The sequence below is a fragment of the Cavia porcellus genome, unplaced genomic scaffold, assembly GCF_034190915.1.
Source record: "Cavia porcellus strain 051 isolate PalLab524CR breed Dunkin Hartley unplaced genomic scaffold, mCavPor4.1 scaffold_3, whole genome shotgun sequence".
NCBI classification, from domain to species: Eukaryota; Metazoa; Chordata; class Mammalia; order Rodentia; family Caviidae; genus Cavia; species Cavia porcellus.
This window is the reverse complement of record NW_026947486.1, coordinates 18,919,123-18,944,395: the sequence shown is the minus strand read 5'-3', so window position 1 is coordinate 18,944,395 and position 25,273 is coordinate 18,919,123. Positions and strand designations below refer to the sequence as shown.

The 25,273-nt window shown below is 36.3% G+C and overlaps 1 protein-coding gene and 1 pseudogene across 2 annotated transcripts in view; both read right to left on the bottom strand.

Annotated features, from left to right (window-relative positions):
* Nucleotides 1–24,075, bottom strand: part of Znf157 (zinc finger protein 157) — a 74,662-nt gene extending 50,587 nt beyond the window's left edge. The window contains exon 1 of one of the 2 annotated variants that reach the window (XM_063245781.1): nt 23,901–24,075. In XM_063245781.1, coding sequence (XP_063101851.1) covers nt 23,901–23,972 — 72 coding nt within the window. In that variant the 5' untranslated portion in view covers nt 23,973–24,075. The remainder of the gene's footprint in view (nt 1–23,900) is intronic. The other variant, XM_023561846.2, reaches the window with a different exon arrangement.
* Nucleotides 1,264–24,034, bottom strand: LOC134475423 (26S proteasome non-ATPase regulatory subunit 10-like; annotated as a pseudogene).
* Nucleotides 24,076–25,273: the final 1,198 nt, after the last annotated feature.

The following is a 25,273-nucleotide window of genomic DNA, read 5'->3' as shown; positions in this document are numbered from 1 at the left end:
AGGGGGACATCTGTCAAAAACAAGATGGTGAGAGCTATACAGGGCTTTAAATCAAGATAATGGAAAGTCAAAGTGGGTTACTATAATATATCCTGCTATTTTTATTTATTTTTTCCTTTAATTAAAAGGATAAAAATAAAAAAGTAAATAATGAAGTAGACATTGGGATAAAAGAGGGCATAACAGCAAAATAGCACAGATCAAAACATAACCATTTAAGCAGAATAGTGTTTCACCACAAGATAATCCTGACGTAAAAGTAGTTACCATATTGTCTCTTTCCTTGAAATCTTTGAGTATAACTTCATATACTGTAGCATCAAATATATTAAAACAATGTAAAAACATTTAAGAGAATGTCAGTATTACAGTTGTTGATTTAGAATCAACTAACAGAAAATGAACAATGGTTTCTATATAATCTCCTTGTCTTTAAAAGTTTTTGCTTATACTATCGTACATAATAAAATCCAATAAGATACAACCTGTTTAGACCAATGGAGACAGAAGAACAAAAGCTTGATGAGACTTCAAAACAAGATGATACTAAATCAGTATTACCTATTAAGACGTCATTTTTTCCAAAATAGCTGTTCCTATCATCCAATCTTCTCTGCCTCTTTTCTGTTGAGCTCTTTTTCTGTCATTAGTTGTCAGTTTGTCTTCTTCATTTAGTTTTCTGCTCCATTCATTGTGGCCTCTCTGCCACTATTTCTGGATTCTTTGTATTTTTCTTTTTTAGAATATCCTGCAGTATTCTCTGTACAGTTGAATTGGTGGTTGCAAATTCCCCTAGTTCCTCTTTATCCTGGAAGCCCCTTGTTTTTCCATCAATTTCCAGGGATAGTTGTGCAGGATATATCAATCTTGGCTGGAGATTATTATCTTTCCAAGCTTGAATTACTTCCCCCCACTGTCTTCGTGATTTGATGGTTTGTGCAGAGAAATCTGCTGTAATTCTGATGGGTGCTCCCTTGTAAGTGGTCTGTTTCTTTTCTCTGACAGCTTTTAATATTCTGTTCTTGTATTGAACTTCTGGAATTTTTATTATTATATGCCTGGGTGTTGCTCTGTTTGGGTTGTAGGTGGCTGGGGTCCTGTATGCCTCATACATCTGAGTATCTTTACCTTTTGCTAAATTAGGAAAATTCTCCTGGATTATTTCTGTGAGTAGCTTTTGTAGCTCATTTGTACTCCATTATTTTAGAACATATCCTCCAACTTAAAATTTGGTTTTATATATATATATATACATATATATATATATATATATATATATATATATATATATATATCTTAGAACAAAATACTGATAGTTGGAAAAAAAAGGAAACATTTGGTACAGGTTTCTGAGTATTAGGATGTGTTTTAACTATATGATGATACACGTTCTACCTGGAATCACCCAACAGAGCAACATGAGGCTACATGTCCCTACTTCTTTTATGTTCTTAATTCTTAAGTTATGGATCCTCTTATCATCTTCTAGTCTTTGTATTATTGCTGATTGTTTCTTTGTTACTTTTAAGAAGTTTTTCATCTAATCTTCCCATATTACAAATCTGCCCTCCAGTTCAGATAGTCTGTCCTTAGTTTCTTTCAAGCTGTTTTGCCAGTTTTTGATAGAGTTTTTAGTTTCCTTGTAGTCTCTTTGAACCTGCTTCACGTATTCTATGCTTTCTCTATTTTCTCCATCAAACAATTCTCCCCCCTCTTTTTCTGTTCTTCCATTCCACCATCTGTTTTTTCTTGGGTGGTGCTTAGCATTTCTCTAACTATTCTGTTTATTTCTAGCTTCAGGTCATTAATAACTTCATTCCTGAACTGATCTATGAGGCTCTCTAGATGGCGCTTTATGTCTATTGGTGTGGTGTCTGTTATTGCCTGTTTCTCAGGATTGGGGGCCGAGGAGCCTTTCTTGTTGCTGCTTCTTCCCATATTCTTTGTTCATTATATATGCAAGCTTATATAGAAGTCCCAGCTTCCCTCCCTGTCAGCCACAGCCTGATCGAATTGCGCCGGCTAGGTGTTTCCGCCCACCGCAGCACAGCAGGAAATTGTAGACCAGGCAGCCTATGGGGGGCCCGCCCCTCCAGGCCACCCTCAGGCTCTGGGATCTGGGTTGTGTTAGCCTACTGGGTTTCCACCAGCAGCGTCACGTAAGCTAGGCACTTCTCACCAATCCCGCTTGAGAGGGAGATATGTGGCTGAAGTCGCTGCAGTGCCCCGCACCCGCAAGTCTGCCCAGTCTCAGAATGTCCTCTGTTGGAGTCTCCCAAACCATGGGAAGAGTGTCAGTTTCTCTCACTCACCTCACCGCAAGTCAATGAACAGCTCCCCGCCCGTCCTGTTTTCAACTCCGTTCGCCGATTCCCGTTCTCAGAGCTCCCGCGTGTCTCTCTCCCTGCCGAGCCGATGTAGACGCAGCCGCCACGAGGCGGGAAACCCAAATTGCGGCTTCTGCCCCTCTGTACCTGTTCTAGCACCAGGACTGCATTCCAAGTTGGTTTCTCTCAGCCCAGTTCGTTCCTGGGTCAGCAGAACATATCTCCACCTGCTTATGACTCCTTATTCCGCACCATTCCTGAATTCTAAGCCGAGTCTTTCAGAGAGCCTCCATAGCTGCTGCTATCTGTCTGCCATGTTCTCCCAGAAGTCCCAGTACTCCATTATTTTAGAACGTATCCTCCAACTTAAAATTTGGTCATATATATATATATATATATATATATATATATATATATATTTATCTTAGAACAAAATACTGATAGTTGGGAAAAAAAGGAAACATTTGGTACAGGTCTCTGAGTATTAGGATGTGTTTTAACTATATGATGATACACGTTCTACCTGGAATCACCCAACAGAGCAACATGCCTGTTGCTACTGGGGTGACTGTGCTTCAGAAGAAAGAAGGTACACAGGAAGGTGCTGAAGACTCAACAGTCACACAAACGCTCAAAATTAACCAAAATTCAATATTAGAAAACAATATTTGACAACAGAACAATATCAATAATTATTCAATGCCTGGAAAGCAGATTGTATGGCAAGTTTAGAACAATCTAATCATCTCAGCAGGAGCAATACAACATATTAGTAAGATTCTGAAGTTAAGAAAACTTCATCCATTGTAGACGATGCTTTGTGCTCAAGTATATTAGTTTCCAGGCCATTGAGGACAACCAAACAAATAAAGCAAGAATAAATCCAAGTTGCTTTAACTTTCCACTATTCTCTTGAGTATTGAACCCAAGCCACTTTTGGCCACTTGCAAGGATGTTTTTCTTCTTTATTTTCAATGTAAATACTTGCTCCATGGGATGCCAGCAGTTTTGCTTCTTCTACTCTCTCCTCATCACAGGCTAAGTGTAGAGGAGTGTTACCCTCAGTGTCTTGGATGTTTGGGGATGCTTTGTAGTACAGAAGGATATGAATCATCTTCAAGTTACCCTTGGCTGCTGCCTGGTGCATTGCTGTAGCCTCATAATGGTCCTTAGCATCTGGATTAGCTCCATTTTCTAGTAACATAACAGCAATCTCATGCCTGTTTTTGGAAGCAGCATAATGGAAAGGAGTACATCCATTTTGATTGACAGCATTCACTTGTGCACCTTTTCCCAGAAGGGCCTTTACAATCTCATCTCACCCAGCAGAAGCAGCAATATGAAGAGGAGACCAACCAGCATCATCTTTATCATTCACTGCTACTCCCAGCTGGAGCAAGAACTCAACAATCTCAGTATGTCCTGCTGAACAAGCCCAATGCAATGCAGTTCGGCTGTCTTGGTCAGTTCTAGTAGCCAAGGACTTGTTGGCCTGGATGCTCTCCTTTAACTCTTCCAGTTTCCCACTATAGGCCAGGTTGCACACCATTAGGTTAGATACACACCCCACCATTTCGCTTTCTCAAGAGAACATGAAACATAAGGGGGAATGCTATTGATTTTTGAGTATTGATTTTGTATCCAGCTATATTGCTGAATTTATTTATTATGTCTAAGAGTCTTCCAATGGAGATTTAGGGGTCTTCTATGTAGAGTATCATGTCATTTGCAAATAATGATAATTTAACTTCTTCTTTTCTATCTTTACCCCTTTTATTTCTCTCTTGTCTAATTGCTCTGGCTAGTATTTCCAGTACTATATTAAATAGGAGAAATGATAAGGGACATCCTTGTCTTGTGCCTGATTTTAAGGTAAAGGCCTTCAGTTTTTGGCCATTTGGTATGATACTGGCTATTGGTTTGTCATAGGTGGCCTTTATTATATTGAGATAAAGAACATCTATTGCAATTTTCTGTATGTTTCTTATCATAAATGAATGTTGGACCTTACCAAAAGCTTTTTATGCATCTATAGAAATGATCATGTGATTCTTACATTTGGCTTTATTGATATGGTGGATTACATTTATTGATCTATGTTTGTTGAACCATCCCTGCATGCCTCGGATGAATCCCACTTGGTCATGGTGTATAATCTTGATGATTTGCTGCATCCTATTTGCTAATATATTATTGAGGATTTTTGCATTTGTGTTCATTAGGGAGAATGGTCTGTAGTTCTCTTTTTTAGTTGGGTCATTCTCGGGTTTTGGTACTAGAGTAATATTTGCTTTTAGGCATGACTTAGGAAGGATTGCTTCCCTTTCAATTTCATTGCATAGTTTGAGGAGTGTCAGCATTAAGTCTTCTTTGTACTTCTTGTAGAATTCTGCAGTGAATCTGTCTGGGTCTGGGCTCTTCTTTGTAGGTAACGACTTAATTACATTTTAAATTTCATTAATAGAAATTAGGTTATTCCACAGTTTTACATATTCTTTTTTAATTTTATTTAAAGGAAAAAAAACCTAAAACAGTATAAGGGTATAAGTAATACATTATTTTTAAAAAATCAGTAAGAAATCACTAGTGAGTAGATTAGATATTGTTCCCTTAGAAATAGTTGTTCAAGCTAAAAGACTAAAGCATATAAAGTGGACATTCAAACAGTAAGACTGCAAACAGTTTGTTAAGTGATCCAACAAAAACTCAGTAACATGGTAATCTGTCTTACACACCTAAACACACTTGCAGTAGTATCCTTTAGAGCACCTTCTTTTCCTCTCTTTTTTTAAAATAACATTTACACATTTTGGGTTTTATTACTCCCATAGTTCTTATTACTTTTAGTTTTACATGTTCTTGACCTAGCTTTGGTATTGCATATGCTTCTAAGAAACTGTCTATTTCTTCTGTGTTATCAAACCTTTGAAAGTAGAGGTTTTCGAAATAGGTGTTGATAACCTTCTGTATTTCTATAGAGTCTGTAGTGATTTCAACTTTTTCATTCCTTATTGCATGAATTTGATCTTTTTCTTCCCTTTTTAAAATAAGTTTGGCTAGGGGCTTATCAATTTTATTGATTCTTTCAAAGAACCAACTCTTTGATTCATTGATTCTTTGGCCTGTTTTCTTAGTCTCTATTGCATTGATTTCTGTTCTGATTTTTTATAATTTCCTCTCTTCTTTTGGCTTTAGGCTTGACTTGCTCTTCTTTTTTCTAGACGTTTGAGGTGTAACATCAGGTTATTTATTTGTATTTGTTCTGTTTTCTTGATGTGGGAACTCAGTGCAATAAATTTTCCTCTGAAAACAGCTTTCATTGCGTCCCACAGATTCTGGTAAATTGTATTTGTATTTTCATTTGCTTGGAGGTATTTTTTAATTACTTCTTTAATTTCCCCTGTGACCCACTGACTACTCAAGAGTGTGTTATTCAGTTTCCATGTGTCTGTGGGATTTTTGCAATATCTTTTATCATTAATTTCTAATTTCATAGTGCTATGATCTGATAACATGCAAAGGATAATTTCAACTCTTTTGCATTTACTTAAATATGTTATGTGAGCTAATATATGGTCTATTTTAGAGAATGACCCATGTACTGCTGAGAAGAATGTGTATTCTGATGTTGTTGGATGGAACACTCTGTATATGTCTATCAGGTCCATTTGTTCACAGGTGTGATTCAGTTCTGTTATTTTTTTGCAGATTTTCTGTCTCGCTCATCTGGCTCTTGGTGTCAATGGTGTGTTAAGGTCTCCTGTTATAATTGTGTTACTGATAATTTGGTTTTTCATTTCCGTTAATACTTGTTTTGTATAATTCAATACTCTGGAATTTGGTGCATATATATTTGAGATAGTTATCTCTTCCTCCTGGAGTTTTCCCCTAACCGGTATGTAGTGATGTTCTTTATCTCTTCTGATCATTATTGGTTTACAGTTCACATTGTCTGCAAACAGAATAGCTCCCCCACTTTTTGGGGGGTTCCTTTTGCATGAAGTATTGTTTTCCATCCTTTGACTTTCAGTCTGTGAGTATCCTTTTGGGTTAGATGCATTTCTTGTAGACAGCATATGGTTGGATTTTGTTTCTTGATCCATTCTGCCAGTCTGTTTCTTTTAATTGGTGTATTGAGACCATTTACATTAATGGTTATAACTGTTATATGTTGGCTTATTGTTGACATGTTATCTTTCTGCTGTTGCATCTGTATCTTTCTGTTCTATTTAATTGTCTGCTTTGCTTAGTGGTTTTTTTCCTAAGTGTATCTAAATTGTCTTTCAGTATTCTTTGCAGCGTTGGCTTGGGGATCATGAAGTTCTTCAGCTGTTCTTTGTCATGGAAGTATCTTATTTCTCCATCAATTTTTGAAGGACAGTTTTGCAGTGTATATCAGTCTAGGTTGGAAATCATTTTGCTTTAGGATCTGGGATACTTTGCTCCATGCTCTTCTTGACTTTATTGTTTGTGCTGAGAAGTCTGCTGTGATTCTGATAGGTTTTCTTCATAAGTGATCTGTCTTTTCTCTCTGACAGCTTTTAATATTCTATTCTTATGTTGGATTTCTGGATGATGATTATTATATGTCTGGGTATAGTTTTATTTTGGTTATGACTATTTGGAGTTCTATAGGCTTCACTCATGCTGATGTTGGTTTCCAGTATCATGTTTGGGAAATTTTCAGCTATTACTTCTCTAAATATCCTCTTGACATCCTTTATGTTGTCCCCTTCTTTTTCATTTATCCCTATCAACCTTATGTTGGTTTTCTTTGCATTATCTTGCAGCTGTTGAATTGTTATTTCCTGATTCCTTGTTATTTTTAAAAGATCTTTCCTTTTCTGTTCACTAGCTGCAATCTTGTCTTCGAGGTCTGAACTTCTATCTTCACTTTCATTGAGGTGGTTTTTTACAGCTTTCAATGGAATTTTTGATTTCTTGTATATCTCTTTGCATCTGCTTTATGTATTCTGTTTGCTTCTTATATTGTTCATCCAGGGATTCTATCTTTTTGTTCAGTTCCTCCAATTTTTAACTGTGTCTTCTTTAGAGTTGTTCAGCATCTCCTTCATTTCTTTTATTATTACTTCTTTTACCTGGGAGATTATTTCTAGTTTGAATTCTTTTAAAGCTTCCTGGAGTTGCTTCTTTACTTCAGTTTCTATTATGTCTGATATTTCAGGTGTATGGTATATATTTTCTTCTATGTACATAGCTCTTTAGGTTTCTTGGGATGGGCTGGAGGTTTGAGATTGTAATTTGGTCTTCATTTTGTCATTTTCCTATATTTCTGTGTTTCAAGTGTTATTCCAAGACTTTCCCAGGGTCTGTGGGAAATCCTCTTCTATGCCCTCAGCTCCTGGGACTCTGTTGGATTGAGAGACAGTCACTGGGGGTGAGGCAGCCCGGCTCAAGATCTGCTACATTGGTCCAGTGCACCTGGAAGCTGCGAACTTCCCTGTCCGGGGCCGAGCGAGGGTCCCAAACTAGCTGGGCTCTGGGAAAGGTGCAGGGGGCACTCATCCCAGGCAGCCCTGCCTCTAAAACTGATGGCGCCCATTTGCTTAGAACACCGGAGTCCACCAAGCATGGCCTGAAGCGGGGAGGCAGTTGCAGGCCCACTCAAGACTCGCCGCACTGGTCTAATGCACCCAGAAACTGTGAAGTTCCCTCTATTCTCCCTTCTGAAAAAGTACTGGGAAGCTCTGAGGTAATAATCTAACCAGAGTATAGAGACTGAGCCAAACAGACACCAATATCCCTGCTTAATTGCAAAGATAGGATCTCATGACAGACACAAACCAAGAATCTCCTACACACTGAAGATATCCCTGAAAAACAGACTTTTCCTAGAGAGGCCTAGATACTAGTGATACAGCTACCTACTATAAAACTCACCAGGATCAACCCAGAAAACAAAATAAAATACTTTGAAATATAAAAAGTGACAAGACACAGAAACAAAATGCAATCTCAAACCTTCAGCCTACCCAGAACAAGTCCAGGAGACATCAACATTCCATTGGATCATACACACCTCAAATTTCTGAAATTATAGCAACTAAAGTCAACGAACAGCTCCATGAGTCTATACAGAAAACTGGTTCAAAAATGATCTGTCAGGCAAAAAAAAAAAAAGAAAAAAAGAAACACCAACCATAATGAAGGGATTACTCAGCATTATCTAAAGAAGACATACATTAAACAAACAGAGGAGCAGAGGAAAATTAAGAAAACTTTGAATGAACAATATAGGAAAGAAAAAGAATGCATGAAACAGATTTAAAGAGATATCCAGGAAATTAAAACTTCTATTGACGGCTGGGGATTTAGCACAGTGGCATAAGCGTCTGCCTGGGAAGCACGAGGTTGTGAATTCAATCATCCATACCAATAAATAAATTTAAAAACTTCCATTGAAAGATGGCAAAACTGCACGAATAAAACTGAAGATGGACTTTCGGGCTCTGAAGATAAGATCATGGCTAGCGACCACAAAAGGAAAGATTTTGAAAATAACAAGGTACCAGGAATAATTCAACAGCTGCAAGATGATCCAAAGAAAATCCACATAATAATGATAGGTGTCAACAAAAATGAAACAACACATAAAAATATTTGCAGAAGTAAAAGCAAAAATGTAACAAGAATGGGAACAGGATATGACACCCAGATAAACAAGGCATATAGGACTCCACTACCCCTAATCAAACTAAATCTATACTCAGACATATAATTATCAAGATCCCAGAAATTCAGCACAAAGACAGATGACTAAAAGTTGTTAGAGAAAAGCAACAGATCAACTATAAAAGCAAGCCCAATACAGTCATGGCAGACTTCTCAAGATGAACCTCCAGATCAAGAATAGCTTGGAGTGAAGCCTAACACCATGTACTAAATTAAAATCTAAATGGATCAAAGATCTGAATATTAAAACAGAAACACTAAATCTATTGGAAGACAAATTAGGTAGAAACCTTGAAGACATAGGGGTAGGTAGAGAATTCATGAACAGGACGCAAACTGAATGGGAAATACTTCCCAGAATCAATAACTGAGACCACCTCTTATTAAAAACTTTTTGCAAGTCAAAAAAAATCTCCAGCATAGTGAAAAGAAAACCCACAAACTGGGAAAAAATCTTAGTGAACTCCCCCTCAGACAAGGGACTTTTGTTTAAAACATATAAAAAATTTAAAAAAACTCAGACCCCCAAAATTCAAAGACCCAATCCAAAAATAGGCATCTGAGATGAATACACACTTCTCAGATGAAGAAATACAAATGGCAAATAAATACATGAAAAAATGTTCGTCATCATTGGTCATTAGAGAAATGCAAATTACAACCACACTGAGATTTCATCTCACTCCTGAAAGAATGGCCAAGATCAAGAAAACCACCACCAACAAATGCTGGAGAGGCTGTGGGGAAAAAGGAACTCTCTTGCACTGTTGGAGGGAGTGTAGAGTAGTGATACCATTGTGGGGGTCAGTCTGGAGATTTCTCAGAAAACTAGGACTGGAAGCCCCATATGACCCAGCTATACCACTTCTAGGCATATTCCCAGAAGAACTGAAAGCATCATACCACAGTGATATATGTGCACCTATGTTTATAGCAGCACAATTTGTAATCGTCAGATCTTGGAAACAACCCAAGTGTCCATCAACTGAGGAATGGATAAAAAAGTAGTGGTATTTCTATGCAATGGAGTACTATGCAGCTATAAAGAAGGATCAAATTGAGATATTTATCAATAAATGGGCACAGCTTGAAACCATACTCATAAGTGAAATAAATCAAATTCGCATCTGTGAATATCAAATAGTTTCCCTAGTGTAGGAAATGATTCAAATATATAAAAGTATGTGGTAACCATGATTCCCCATTATGTGGCCTTGAAGACTTATAAAGTTTTCACTTCTTAATTGGAATGGCTTTATTCTGGGCTGTTTGATATTATTGCCTGTGATGCAATGACCAGCTATTTTGAAGAAAACAAGACATCATAATAGCTCGTGCTGATTTAATATCATCTTGTTTTAAAGTACCACCAAACTATGGCTCTTCTGTCTCCATTGGTTTTATCATGTTGTATCTTGCTAGATTTTATTATCTGTGACAGTATAAACAAAAATTGTTATAGGCAAAGAGATAATATAGAAACAATTGTTCGTTTTTCTGTTAGCTGGTTCTAAATACTCTACAATGCTTTCATCCACTTGAATGGTTTTACACTGTCTTGATATGTTTGATGCTATAGTATACAAAATTATATTCAAATATTTCAAGGAAAAAGACACTATGGTAACTAGTATTTAGTCGGGTTAGTTGGTGGTGAAGCACTAGGTTGCTGAAACTGTCATGCTTTAACCTGTATTGTTATGTTGATATACCCTGTTTTATCTCAATCTCTCCCCTATTCATTAAAAAATTATTTAATTATTTTTATATATTTTTTTAAACTAAGGGGAAAATTTTTAAAAAACTAGCAGGATATAATATACTAACTTTTTTGATTTCCTATTAACTTGATTTGAAGTCCTATAATACTCCCACTAACTTATTTTGACTGATTAGACTCTGTATGATAGTATCACGTATCAGAGTATAGGCAACTACTTTGAAGGCAATAAGATTCACTATGATGCCCATTCTGGTTTGACTATTATCCTCTTTCAAAGTTCTGTAATGTTTACAATATTTAGGTTTTATTTGTCTTGTTCTCTACTGTTTTGTTCAACTTTATAATACCTAATGAGATAGACAATTCTTCTTAAGGAAGCAAGAGGCATTATGGTAACCATTGTTGATAACCTTGTACTCTTTTTATTTACATCATGTGCTATGTCTGTCCTTGGTTTTGACTGACAGCTTTGTTTTATCATGTTTGATTTTATTCTCTTCCAAAAAAAAAAAACGTAGTAAGATCTATGGGAGCAATAAAACCTTTGGGTTTATTGTGTAAATTCTGTTGTAATTAAAAGAGAAAAAAAAGTGCCCTAAAGGATACAACAGCAAGTGTGTTTAGGTGTGTTAAATAGATGACCATATTAATGTTTTTGAATGGATCATTGAACATAACTGTTTGCAGTCTCACTGTTTGAATGTTCACTTTGTATGCTTTAATCCTGTGACCTGAACCACTGTCTCTAAGATGATAGTGTGTAATCTATTAACTGGTGATATCTTACTGGGGTTTTTTTGTAGTTCTGTATTACTTGTACCCTTATACTGTTTTTATTTGTTCTGGTTTTTTTTTCTCTTTTTCCTTTAAAAAAAAAAAGAATAGCTTGGAGTGAAGTATTTCGAGTCCTGAAAGAAAACAGCTTCCAACCTAAATTGATGTACCGTAGGAAAGCATCTTTCAAAATTAATGGAGAAATAAAATATATCCATGACAAAGAACTGAAGAAATTTATAACCACTAAACCAACCTTACAAAGAGTAATGAATAATAATCTAGGTGAAGATTAAAATGACCACAATTCCAAGAACAACATCAAGAATAAACCACTATGCAGGGCAATCAACTAAACAAGAGGGGAAACAGGGAAACAACAACAGGAAAATAACATAACAAAGATAAAACAATACATATCAGTTATAACTATCAATTGAAATGGTCTAAATTCACCAATCAAAAGAAACAGAATGGCAGAACAGATCAAGAAACAGTATCTAGGTGCCCCCACAATGCTGCTTCCCTCAGACCCCTTGGGCCTCCACCAGCATGCAGGGCCAGGTCTGGCCACGCTGCTCCTGCATCCCCACCTTCCCACTACCCTCGGGGATGCCTGCTCACCTCCGGGACCTAGTATTGCTCTTGAATTTTGGCGCCCACTCTTTCTCCCAGAACTATGAACTGCAGTGGATTAACCTTGCTGTGTTGATGGGAGTCTCAGTAACCCCTCACCCAAACAGAAGACTTCATCAGGCTTCTGTCAGTATGGTGACTTTGCCCCTAAAATAGGTCTTCAGTGGGTAAATAGAAGCAGTAGAGAAGCTCCTCCCAGCTATGGGACCTTAGAGAGCTTGGCAAGAGTGTGGGAGAGTCCTTCCTGCACACAGAGAATACCAGGTGGGTTTAGAAAGGTGCCAATAAGGCCTTCCCCAACCTGGAGAAAACTAAAATGGCTTATGAGACACCCAGTGACAAAGTAAAGTCACAGCCAAGACAAAAAACTATGGACAAGGAGATCTGGTGACCTGGAACAACAGAGCCAAAAACAAATACCACATGATCATCTTGATAGACACATGAAAAGCTTTAGATACAGTCCAGCACTTGTTCATGATTTAAAAAGTTATAGAAACTCAGAATAGATGGTATCTACCTCAATCTGATACAGGCTATCTATCACAAACCAACAGCAAATATTTACTAAATGGACAAAAAAATGAAAGCTCTCTAAAATCAGTAACAAGACAAGGATGTCCAGTATCACACTCCTATTCAATATAGTTCTAGAAATATTAGCCAGAGCAATCAGACAAGATAGAGAAACAAAAGGAATAAAGATAGGAAAGGAAGAAGTTAAATTATCAGTATTTGCACATGACATGATACTCTATATAGAAGATGACAAAAAACTCCATTAAAAGCCTACTAGAAGTAATAAATTGATCAGTGTAGCTGGATATAAAGTCAGCACTCAAAATTCAATAACATGCTTGTATACAAACAAAAGTCTCACTGAGAGAGAAATTATGGAAATGTCACCTTTCACAATAGCAGCTTAAAAATGAGATACTTAGGAATCAACCTAACCAAGAATGTAAAAGATCTATGTGCTGAAAATTATACTATTCTAAAAAAGGAGATTGAAAAGGATATTAGACAATGGAAGGATATTCCTTGCTCTTGATTAGGAAGAGCTAACATTGTGAAAATGGCCATATTCTCAAAGCTTCTGTTTGCAGACAATGTGAACTTCAAACCAAGAATGGTCAAAAGAGATGAAGGTCACTATATCCTTAGTAGGGAAAATTCACGAAGAAGAGATAACAATCACAAATATATATGTACCAAATGGGCGTATCCAACTATATAAGATAAATATTAATAGACAACAAAAATCAGATAAGCAATGACACAATTGTAACAAGGGACACTAATACTGCACTGTCACATAGAGATAGATCAACCAGACAAAAAAATCAACAAAGAAATAACAGAACAAAACTAAAGCTGTGCATAAATGGACTTAGTAGACATTTACAGAGTATTCCACCCACCAGTATCAGAATATAGATTCTTCCTGCTGTACATGGGACATTCTCTATAATAGACCTTATACTAGTCCATAGAACATGCTTAAGTAAGTGCAAAGGAATTAAAATTATCCCATATAAGCTGGGCGTGGTGGCTCATGCCTGTAATCCCAGCACTCAGGAGGCTGAAGCAGGAGGATTATTGCGAGTTTGAGACCAGCCTGGGCTACAAAGTGAGCTCAAGGCCAGCCTGAACTGCATAGCAAGACCCTGTCTCAAAAAGACACAAAAAATTTATCCCATATAAATTAATCTGAATATGGTGCAATGAAATTGGAAATTAATGGCAAAAGAAACCACAAAAACTCCATAAACCCGTGGAATTTAAACAACACCCTCCTGAACAACCAATGGGTCACACATGAAATGAAAGAAGACATTAAACAATATCCATAATCAAACAAAAATGCATATATAACATACTGGAACATTTGGGATGCAATGAAAGCGGTCCTAAGAGGGAAATTAATAGTGGTTAATTCTCACATCAGAAGAACAGAATGAGTGCAAATAAACATGATGCTATACTTCAAGCCTCTAGAAAAAGACAAGCAAGTCAAGCCCAAAGCCATACAATAGAGGAAATCAAAGAGCAGAATAGAAATTACTGCAATTGAAACTAAGAAAATAATACAAAGAATGAATGAATTAAATAGTTGGTTCTTTGAAAGAATAAATAAAATTGATAAGCTCCTAGCCGAATTATCAAAAAATAAAAGAAAAAAACTCAAATTCATGCAATAATAAATGAAAGGGGTGAAAATGCCTCAAATCCTGTGGAAATTCAGAAGATCAGCAATACTTACTTCAAAAATCTTTACTTGCATAGGATGGAAAACACAGAAGAAATGGACAATTTCTTAGAAACATATGAATTACCAAAGCTGAATCAAGATATAAAAATTCTAATAACCCAATATCCAGTTAATGAAATTGAAAATGTAATTAAAAACTTACAAACAAAGAAAAGCCTGGGTCCTGATGGATTGCAGGTCAACTCTACAACAAATTTAGAGAAAATTTAATGCCAATATTCCTTAAAGATTTAATGAAATTGAAAGGGAAGTGATTCTCCCTAACTCATTCCTGGAGGCAAGTACTACCATGAAGCCAAAATAAGAGAAAGACGAAACCAAAAAGAAAAATACAGGCCAATCTTCATAATAAACATAAATATAAAAAACCCTCAGTAAGATACTAGCAAATATAATGTAGCAAATCAACAAGATCATAAACCATGACAAAGTAGGATTCATCCCAGAAATTCAGGGATGGTTCAACATACATAAATCAACAAACATAATACACCATATTAACTGAGCCAAAGACAAAAGTCACATGATCATCTTAATAGATGCAAAAAAGCTTTTGATAAATTCTTACACTCATTCATAATTTAAAAAAAAAAGCTACAGAAAATTGGAATAGAATGTCTTTACCTCAATCTGATAAAACCCATCTATGACAAACCAACAGCCAACATAATAATAAATGGATAAAAATTGAAATATTTCACTCTAAAAATCAGGAACAAGACAAAGATGTCCACTGTGCCACTCCTATGTAATACAGTTCTGGAAATGTTAGCAAGAGCAATTAGACAAGTGACACAAATAAAAAGAATAAGGATAGAAAAGGAAGAAGTTAAATTATCATTATCTGATGACATGATACACTATATAGAAGATCCCAAAACTTCATCAAATGACTTCTACTTTTTAATTTTTTTTATTTTAAAGAGATTAAGACAAAAGAGGACATAACAAAGCAGATTAGATCAGAACAATGTAAGCAACACAGTATTTTACCACAAGACAACCCATAATTAACAGTAACTACCATAATGTCTCTTTCTTTGAAATAGTTGACCATAACTTCATATACAGTAGTATCAAACATAACAAAATAGTACAAAACCATTCAAGAGAGTGAAGGTATTACAGGAAATTCAGAACCAAATAACAGAGAACAAACAATGGCTACTATATTATCTCATTTTCCATAGAAAATTTGTTTATACTATCACACATAATAAAATCCAGTAAGACACAGTATGATAGAACCAATGGTAACAGAAGAACAAAAGCATGGTAGGACTTCAGTGTAAAATGATATTAAATCAGCACTGGCTATTATGGTGTCTTGTTTTCTTCAAAATAGCTGTTCATACTCTCACAGATAACAAAATCAAACCAGGATAAAACCATTCCAACTAATGAATGCAAACATGATAAGGCTTCAAAGCAATGTAATGGGGAATCATGATTACCATAAACTCTTATGTACTCTTACCATTTCTTACACTAGGGAAACTATATGGTATTTATAAATGTGAGTTTGATTTATTTTGCTTATGAGTATGGTCTCAAGTTGCGTCCATTTACTTATTAATATCTCAATATGATCATTCTTTATAGCTGAGTAGTACTCCATTGTATAAAAATACCACAACTTTTTTATCCATTCTTCAGTCGATAGACACTTAGGTTGTTTCCAAGATCTGGCGATTACAAATTGTGCTGCTATAAACATGGGTGCACATATATCACTGGGTATGATGTTTTCAGTTCTTCTGGGAATATGGCCAGAAGTGAAATAGCTGGGTCGAATGGGACTTCCAATCCCAATTTTCTGAGGAATCTCCAGACCGACCTCCACAGTGGTTGTACCAGTCTATACTCCCAGCAACAGTGTAGAAGAGTCCCTTTTTTCCCACAGCCTCTCAGCATTTGTTGTTGCTAGATTTTTTTTGATCCTGTCCATTCTTTCTGGAATGAGATGGAATCTCGGTGTGGTTTTAATTTGCATTTCTCTAATGACTAATGATGATGAGCATGTTTTCATATATTTATTTGCCATTTGCATTTCTTCATCTGAGAATTGCGTATTCATCTCAGATGCCCATTTTTGGATTGGATCTTTGAATTTTGGGGGTCTGAGTTTTTTTAATTCTTTATATGTTTTAGACAGAAGTCCTTTGTCCGAGGGACAGTTCACTAAGATTTTTTCCCAGTTTGTGGGTTTTCTTTTCACTATGCTGAAGATTTCTTTTGACATGCAGAAACTTTTTAATAAGACGTGACCCCAGTTATCGATTCTGAGAAGTATTTCTCATGCGGTTTGACTCCTGTTCATGAATTCTCTACCTACCCCTATGTCTTCAAAATATTTACCTAATTTATGACTTCTACTTTTAATAAACAAGTTCAGTACCATATCTAGATACAAAGTCAGCACTCAAACATCAGTAGCCTTCCTGTACACAAACAAAAAAGCTACTGAGAGAGAATTTAAGGAAACAACACCTTTCACAATAGCATCTCAAAAAAATGAAGTATCTAAGAATTAATCTAACAAAGAATGTAAAAGACTCCTACAATGAAAATTACAGTACTCTGTAAAATAAGATTGAAGCATATATTAGAAAATGAAAAGATATCCCTTTCTCATGGATAACTCACCATGTTGCTCAACCAACAGGGTGAAAATGACCATACTCTCCAAATTGTTATACAGATTTAATGCAATCCCAATCAAAATACCATTAGCATACCTCACAAATCTAGAGAAATCACTCCAAAAATTCATTTGGAAACAAAAAAAACATAGAATAGAAAGGCAGTCCTGGACGACAGAGGAAAGGCAGTAGGCATTATAATCCCTGACTTGAAATTATACTACAAAGCTATTGTGATAAAATCAGCATAGTACTGGGAAAAAAACAGACCTGAGGATCAGTAGAACTGATTAGAAGATGCATACACAAGTTCAAATAAAGTCAGCTACTTTATCTTTGACAAAGGGGCCAAATGTGTTCACTGGAAGAAAGATAGCTTCTTTATTAAATGGTGTTAGAAAAACTGGCTTTCCATATGCTGAAAACTAAAACTGACCCATGTATATCACCATGCAATAAAGTAAAAATGGGTCAAATATCTAAATATTAAAACAGAAACACTAAATCTGTTGGAAGAGAAAGTAGGTAGAAATCTTGAAGACATATGACAAGGCAGAGATCAAACTGCTCGGAAAGTACTTTAAAGAATCAGTAGGTAGGATCTTATCTCACTAATATGTTTTTGCACATCAAAATAAATCACCAACAGAGTGAAAAGACACCCCACACAGTGGGAAAAAATTTAGCCAACTTTTCCTCAGACAATGGACTTTTACCTAGAACATATGAAGGTTTTTTTAAAAAAATTCAAAGACTCAATCCAAAAATGGGCATCTGAAATGAACACACACTTCTCAGATGAGGAAATACAAATGTGAAGATAACAATACACAATATATTAACCACTGTTAATCTCCTATTATGTTGTTTTGGAATTCTGTATCATTGTTTTTGTCCTTTTTTATTTTAAAATTTAAAAAGAAATACAAATGGCAAATATATGAAAAAATGTTCAACATTATTGGTGTTCAAGAAATGCCAATTAAAACAACACTGAGATTATACCTCACACCATAAATTATGGCTATCATCAAGAAATCAACCAATAACAAATGCTGGTGGAGTTGTGGGAAAAAACGAGCTCTTCTCCCTGTTGTGGGCAGTGTAGACTGGTACAGGGTGAAGGTTCCCCAAAAAGAACAATTAGAGGGCCCATTCAACCCAGCTATTCCCTTTTGGGTTTTTTTTTTCCCAGAAGAACTGAAAACGTCCCACAGCAATACATGTGCACCCATGTTTATAGCAGCACAATTTGTAATAGTCAGATCTTGGAAATAATCCAAATGCCCATCAACTGAGGAATGCCTAAAAAAGACATAGTATTTTTATACAATGGAGTACTACTCTGCTATAAAGAAAGATAGACTCAAGACTTAACACCATACTTATAAGTGAAACAAATCAGACTCATATGTGTAAATGCCATATTGTCTCCCTAGTGTAAGAAACTGAAAGAGAAAGTAAGATTGAAAGTGTACAATAGATATTGTGAAATGGAAAGAAACTGCTCGAAGAGAATGAAGAACTGGCATGGAAGAAAGGAGAAAAAAGAAAAGGAAAAAGAAAAGTATATATAAAGATATAAATAGATATTAAAAAGATCTTATATATACAAGATAGCTAAGATAATTGTACTACTAATTCTATTAGTTCAAGGAAAGTAACAGTTAGGGCTCATGTTCTTTGATCAATGTGTCATGCCTATATCTGGTAATCTGAACAACTCTTTTGAAGATAACAATATGCAATATAACAACCATTGTTAAATTCCTGTCAATTTGTCTTGAAATCCTATATCACTACTGCTTTGGGGGGTTTTGTTGTTGTTGTTTGTTTCTTTTTTTCTTTTTGCTCTTTAAAATAAATAAATAAATAAATAAATAAGACCCGAAATGTACAACAGAAATTGTGAAATGGGAAGACATTGCTTAAAAGGAAAGAACAATTGGTATGGGGAGAGAAGGGAAAAGTATATATATATATATATATATATATATATATATAGAGAGAGAGAGAGAGAGAGAGAGAGATGTATACATATGCAAGGTAGCTAAGATAATTATACTACTAATTTCTATTAGTTCATTGAAAAGAAAGCTTTGCACTTACAGTTTGATCAATTTTTATGCCTGTATCTTGTAATCTGAGCAACTACTTTGAAGATAACAATATACAATGTTAATCTCCTATTATCTTGTTTTAGTTTTTCTCATTTAAATAAAGAAAAAGATTTATTATAAACCAGGCATGTTGGTACATGCCCATAGTCAGCACTCTGGGAGGCTGAAACTAGAGAACTTTCAAGTTTGAGCCCAGACTGGCAAACTTTAGTGACTTAGAATGATCCTGTCTCAAAATAAAAATTTAAGAAGGGCTGGAGATATAGCTCAGTGTAAAGGTTCTGGGTTAAATCCTCAGTACCCCAAAAATTATAAAATAAAAATGTAGTGTAATCAAGACAGCCATGGTTTGTTTTGGTGAAAGAATAGAAAGATCAATGGAAGAGACAAGAAAACTCAGAAATAGAGCCATACAGTCAATAGATCTTTGACAAAAAAGCAAAAGCCATTCAGTGGAGAGATAATAGTCCTTTTTTGCTTCATTTTGCTTTTGGCAGTGGTATATCAACATCATGAAATACTACTTGGCAATAAGAAGACGCAAATTATTGTTATACACGGCAACCTGGATGAACCTGCAGAGAATTATTCTTGGCAAAAAAAATCCAATCCTGGAGAGAGTGAGTCTGGGAGAGTTTCAAAAATGGCAGCTTGCTAGGGGATTGGGCAGAGTCTCTCCGGAGAAATCATGTTAGATGCTAGAATATGACAACATGGAGAGGGCCAGATGAATGGATAACAATTCTTATTAACCAAGACAGCGTGGCTAGAGGATTTAAAGTCGTGCTGAGACTGCAAAGGCTGATAACGGGAGGCTGCAAATCCCGTGCCTTTAATGCGGCAAACTGACCAGTGGACCCAACAGGAAAAGCTGTGTTGGCTTTTGGTGACTGCTGGTAATTGAGACCCGGGTCCCCACGAAGCAGCCAGGGCTGCCCGGCTGCACCAGAGGAGATTGTGAAAGGCTCTGGAGCTCCAAAGCTGAACGCTGTGCAGTTTTCTGACCATTCCACGCTGTGCCAGGAGCAGAGTGAGGGCACGCAGCGTGGTAAGCAGTAGACTCAAGAGGAGGACCTGCACCGAGCCCTGGTGAGTACTGGGCACTGGGTCCCGTGGCTGCTGTGACTGGCCAGAGAACATCTTGGAACTGGGCAGAGCCTGCCACCACGGTAACATCAATAACACAGAAAGTCTGGCAGAAGACATCTTAGAGTTGGGGAGAACCTGCGGCTCGGTGACATCACCGAGTCGCCCCAGGTGTAGAGAGGTCTGGTGGAGGACATCTTGAAATTGGGAAGAGCCTGGCACCGTGTTGGCTTCAAAGTCATATAGAGAACTAGTGGAAGACATCTTGGAATTGGGCAGACCCGCTGTCCTGGTGCTACTGGCACAGAGAGGTCTGGAAGAGAACAGCTGGGATTTGGGCAGAACCCTGTGCCACAGAGACATTATTCAGCTGCTTCTGGCACAGAGAGAATTGGCAGGAACTGCTGGGGCTGAACCAAGCCTATGCTTGGGGCCCAATAAGCAGATACAAAATAGTTGCAACTCTGTGACATCCAAAAAATACAGCCTAATTTATGGATTGACTGGCACAGAGGCTGGAGGCTAGCCTGTACCGTCCCTGCATCCCTGCCTACCCCAGATAACAACAAATTGGGGAGGACAGCAAAAACTCAAGTCAGCACGCTTCTAAGAGCTCCTAAGCAATACGGAGAGGGCCAGAGACCCCCAAGACACTACAGTCTGAAAGAAACCAGAAACATGACAAGAGATAAAAATTAAAAAAAAATCTCCAGCTGCCCAACATGAGAAAATAAGCCCAGGAGAAGTAAACACTGAAGAGAACAAGCACAGTAACCATCCAATACTGGAGACAGCATCAGCTGAAATTAAAAAATACCTCCATGACCTCATAGATGAATTTAAAGCTGTACTCCTGATCCAAGTGAGGCAAGAAATAAAGAGATTAATTAAAGACATGACAAGCACCGCCCAAGAGAACACAGATGGAAGAACTGAGGAAATCAGAAAAGAAAGAGAAACTTCTGAAGAAGAATTTAAACATAACTTAGAATACATGAAACAGATCCAAAGAGAATATCAGGAAACTAAAAACTCCATTGAACACTGGCAAAATGCCTTGACAAAAATTAAAGACAGCCTTCTGAAACTTGAAGAAAGATTTATGGCATATGATTGTGAAAGAAAAAACCTCTTAAAAATAACAAGGAAAAAGAAAGAAACAATTCAAAGGCTAGAAGATGACAAAAGGATACATAACTTAAGAATAAGAATGTGAGTGAGGAAGCAGGAGCAACCAAAAATGAAATACAAAGAATACTCACAGATATATTAAAACAAAATTTCCCATGTATAGCAAAAAGAAATGATATCCAGATAAAAGAGGCATACAGAGCACCAGCTACCTACAACCAAAACAGATCTATGCCTAGACATATAATAATCAAGATTCCAGAAATCCACCAAAAGAACAGAATATTAAAAGCAGCCAGAGAAAAGAAGCAGATTACCTACAATGGGAAAATTATCAAAATAACAACAGACTTATCAACACAAACTCTGAAGTCAAGAAGGGAGTGGGGAGAAATATTCCAAGTCCTGAAAGAAAATAATATGCAACCAAGACTCATATACCCGTCAAAACTCTCTCTCAAAATTAATGGAGAAATAAGATGCTTCCAAGACAAGGAGGAACTGTGGGAGTTCGTGGCCACCAATCCAACCCTACAGAGAGTGCTGAAGGACAATCCAGAGAAAGAGAGGAAGGGATACCAGGATTCCAGCAACAGTGGCAGAGAGGCCTCAATGAACGGGGCAGACAGTGGAGTGAGGGAATAAGGTGGACAAATTATAGCAGAAAAGTGGAGTAGCAGACATGAGGCAGAGACGGTAAGCTATAGTCTTCAGTATAGACAGCTCTGAAACACTATAAAAAAGGCAGAGGTCATTGTTAATAGTGTATCAGGATTTAAAAGACACAGTAGTCTTATCGCCATATCTAGTTTGAATTTAATTTGTTCTGGTCTGTCCACTCATGTCAGATTTGAGGGCACACACATCTGACCCAAAAATAGCAGGTTATACCATGATAACTATCCTTACTTTCCTATTAACTTAAACTGAAATCCTGTATTACTTACATTGTCTTACTAACTGATCTTAATTGAATCCGATTCATAAGACCACGGGTTTGCCTTGGCTGATTTTATTTGAATTTGGTATGCTTGTTAGTATCAACCCTAAAAGTAGAGGCATCTACTCTGAAGATGACAAGATATAAAGGATATCCATACTGGTATTAATTATTAACAGCTCTCAAATCTTAAATGCTTTCAAAGTTGTGTTTTTATAAAAATAGGTAATACTATATTTAACTATATTAAGCCGATGATGTGGACAAATCTATTGAAAATAACAAGAGAAAACATAGTAACTATGGGAGATCACCTATATTGTGGTCTTATATGTCTTATCCATTGCATGTTTTTCTAGGAATTTGTTTTGCTGTCTTGTTATGACTTGTTTTTCCCTATAATACAGAGAGGATAGATATATATGTAGAAATTCACACATGAGTTTTTTTTTAAAAAAAATTATTTACAGGAACAGATTAAATAATGCAAGATGTAATGAACAGATACTCTGAAGAAGAGACACTAAGTAACCCAATGCTAATTTTGTAGCATTATGATATAAATTCTAGCAATACTATTATTCACTGATCAGAATGATATTAGTCTAGTCTCTTAAATTCAATTTCAGCATATGTAAAGATGGGGACGGCTACCACGAAGAGAATGAGAGATGCGATAGTAGTTATTATTGTCTTCCCCAATGTTAGATCTTGAAGACCTAAAAAGCCTTCATCATCCTGTAATGATTTGATTAGTTCTATAATATGCAATATGTATATAATGTGGGTGAAGATGGGGACAACTATTTGTAAGAAACTAGAGACAGTTAGATAGACAGTGAAGATCTCCAGTGGACTTGCTTTGAAATCTGTATTCTTTAAATTGTTTTTTTAACTGTTTTGTTCTGTTTTGATATGTTTAATCTTACCCTCTTTGAGATGTAAAACAAGTGTGTAGGACTGATAACCATATTACTAAGTTTTAGTTCGATCATTGAGCAGAACTGTTTGCAGTGTCACTTTTTGAATGTCATTTTAAATACTTTAATTTTGTAACCTGAACAGCTATTTCTAAGATGACAATATGTAACTTATCAACCAGTGATTTCTTACTGTTTATTTTTCTGTAATTTTGTATTATTTCTACCCTTTTTTTTATCTCCATGTATTTTTTGTTTCCTTTTCTTTAAATTAAAAAAAAATCCAATCCCACAAGCTAACATGCTCAATGATTCCAGTTATATAATATTCTCAAAATGACAAAATTATATTGCATTACAGAACAGACTAGTGGTTGCTAGATGGTAAGCAGGATGTAGGGTGGGAGGGAAGTGGTCTTGGCTATTAAAGGCTAACATGAGACATCCATGTGGTAATGGAAATGTTCTGTATGTTAATATCCTGATCATGATCTTGTTCCAAGATTTTACAATATGCTACTATTAAAGGAAATGTGGTAAACCTTCCATTGCATTTGAATTGATGTCAAAAATCAAAGCATACTAAGAAAAATGAGTGAAAAAATAAATAGATACAAGTAGGCTCCTCCTTCTTACCTCAAGTGATCTGCCTGGTTCTCCTGGAATCAGGGTAGGGAAGCTCTGGGGTGATTTCCCATTAGCTGGCATGTTCACCCTAGGCTTCAGCCTCCCTTTCAAAGTTGTAGAGGGGTCTGAATGCAGAAGATTCTGCAGCTTCCGGTAAGGCCTAAGGTTCAATGGCTCCACAGACTCCAAGAAATCCTAAAAGGGCAGTATCCGTGTTATCAATATCATTTTCAGTTCACACCACAAAGTTCAAAAAGCCCTACTCTACTACTTAGGGTAGAGTATAGAAATGATCATGGTATCTGGACTTGAATTAATGAGGTAGGAGTTCATTACTCTTGGGTGAAACCAGTGTACCTCTCAAAACCAGATTTAGGTTTGGAGAGAGGGTGAGACTGGGGCAGTGAATGGTGATATTCCTTGGGGAAAGCAAGGATTTGTCCCTGGCCTGATGGTTGACATTGCAGGTAGGAAACCAAGTAATCTGAATGAAAAGAAATGGTCTCTTCTGTCATATTTTGCTATTTTTTCATTTTAAGATGTAAAATCCCTCTTAAATTCTTCTATGGAGATGATTTTAGGCTCTTCTTTTTATATGATGATTTCATATTAATACTATCATTTATTATATCAACAAATTAGGGAAGAAACATGCTATTAATTTATACTGAAAAAGCATCTAACACAATACACCAGTCATTTTTTCAACAGCCATTAATAATAAAAGTATGCTAAAATTAGGAAAGAAGAAAATAACTTAAAAGTTCTAAAATTCATTCATGAAACATAGCCATGCCAAATACCAAGCCCAAAAGTAAAATGACAGACCTATTGCCTCTGAAATTAGCAAAAAGGGGTGGGGATACAGCTCAGTGGTAGACTGTATGTTTAACATCTGAGACCCAAGGTTCCATCCTCAGCATCACAAAGGAAAAAAAATAAGTAAAAAGACAAGGATGTTCAGTATAACTCAAAATTGTTTTTGTGAGCTCTCGATGAAATAATCAGAGTAAATATTGGGGAAAAATGAAAATTGTAGCTTTTTGCAAATGATAAGATTTTGGACATAGGAAACCTACCAGAGGCTGTTTTTTTTTTCTTCAGACACTGTTAAAAGGTCACTAAAATTCTTAAGGTACCTTACCAAGGGGCTGGATACAAGATAAAATTCTAAAAGCAGATAGTTTTTCCCTATAAAAGCAATGAGCAAATGGAAATGGAAAAATCCATTAGTAATTATAACAAAAATTAAAATATGCAAGAATATAGACTGTACCTGTCCAAGTAGCTTTACTTAAATGGCACACAATGGTGTACTCCTGTAATCCCAGCAGTTGCGAGGCTGAGGCAAGAGAATTACAAGTCCATTTAGTAAGGCCCTG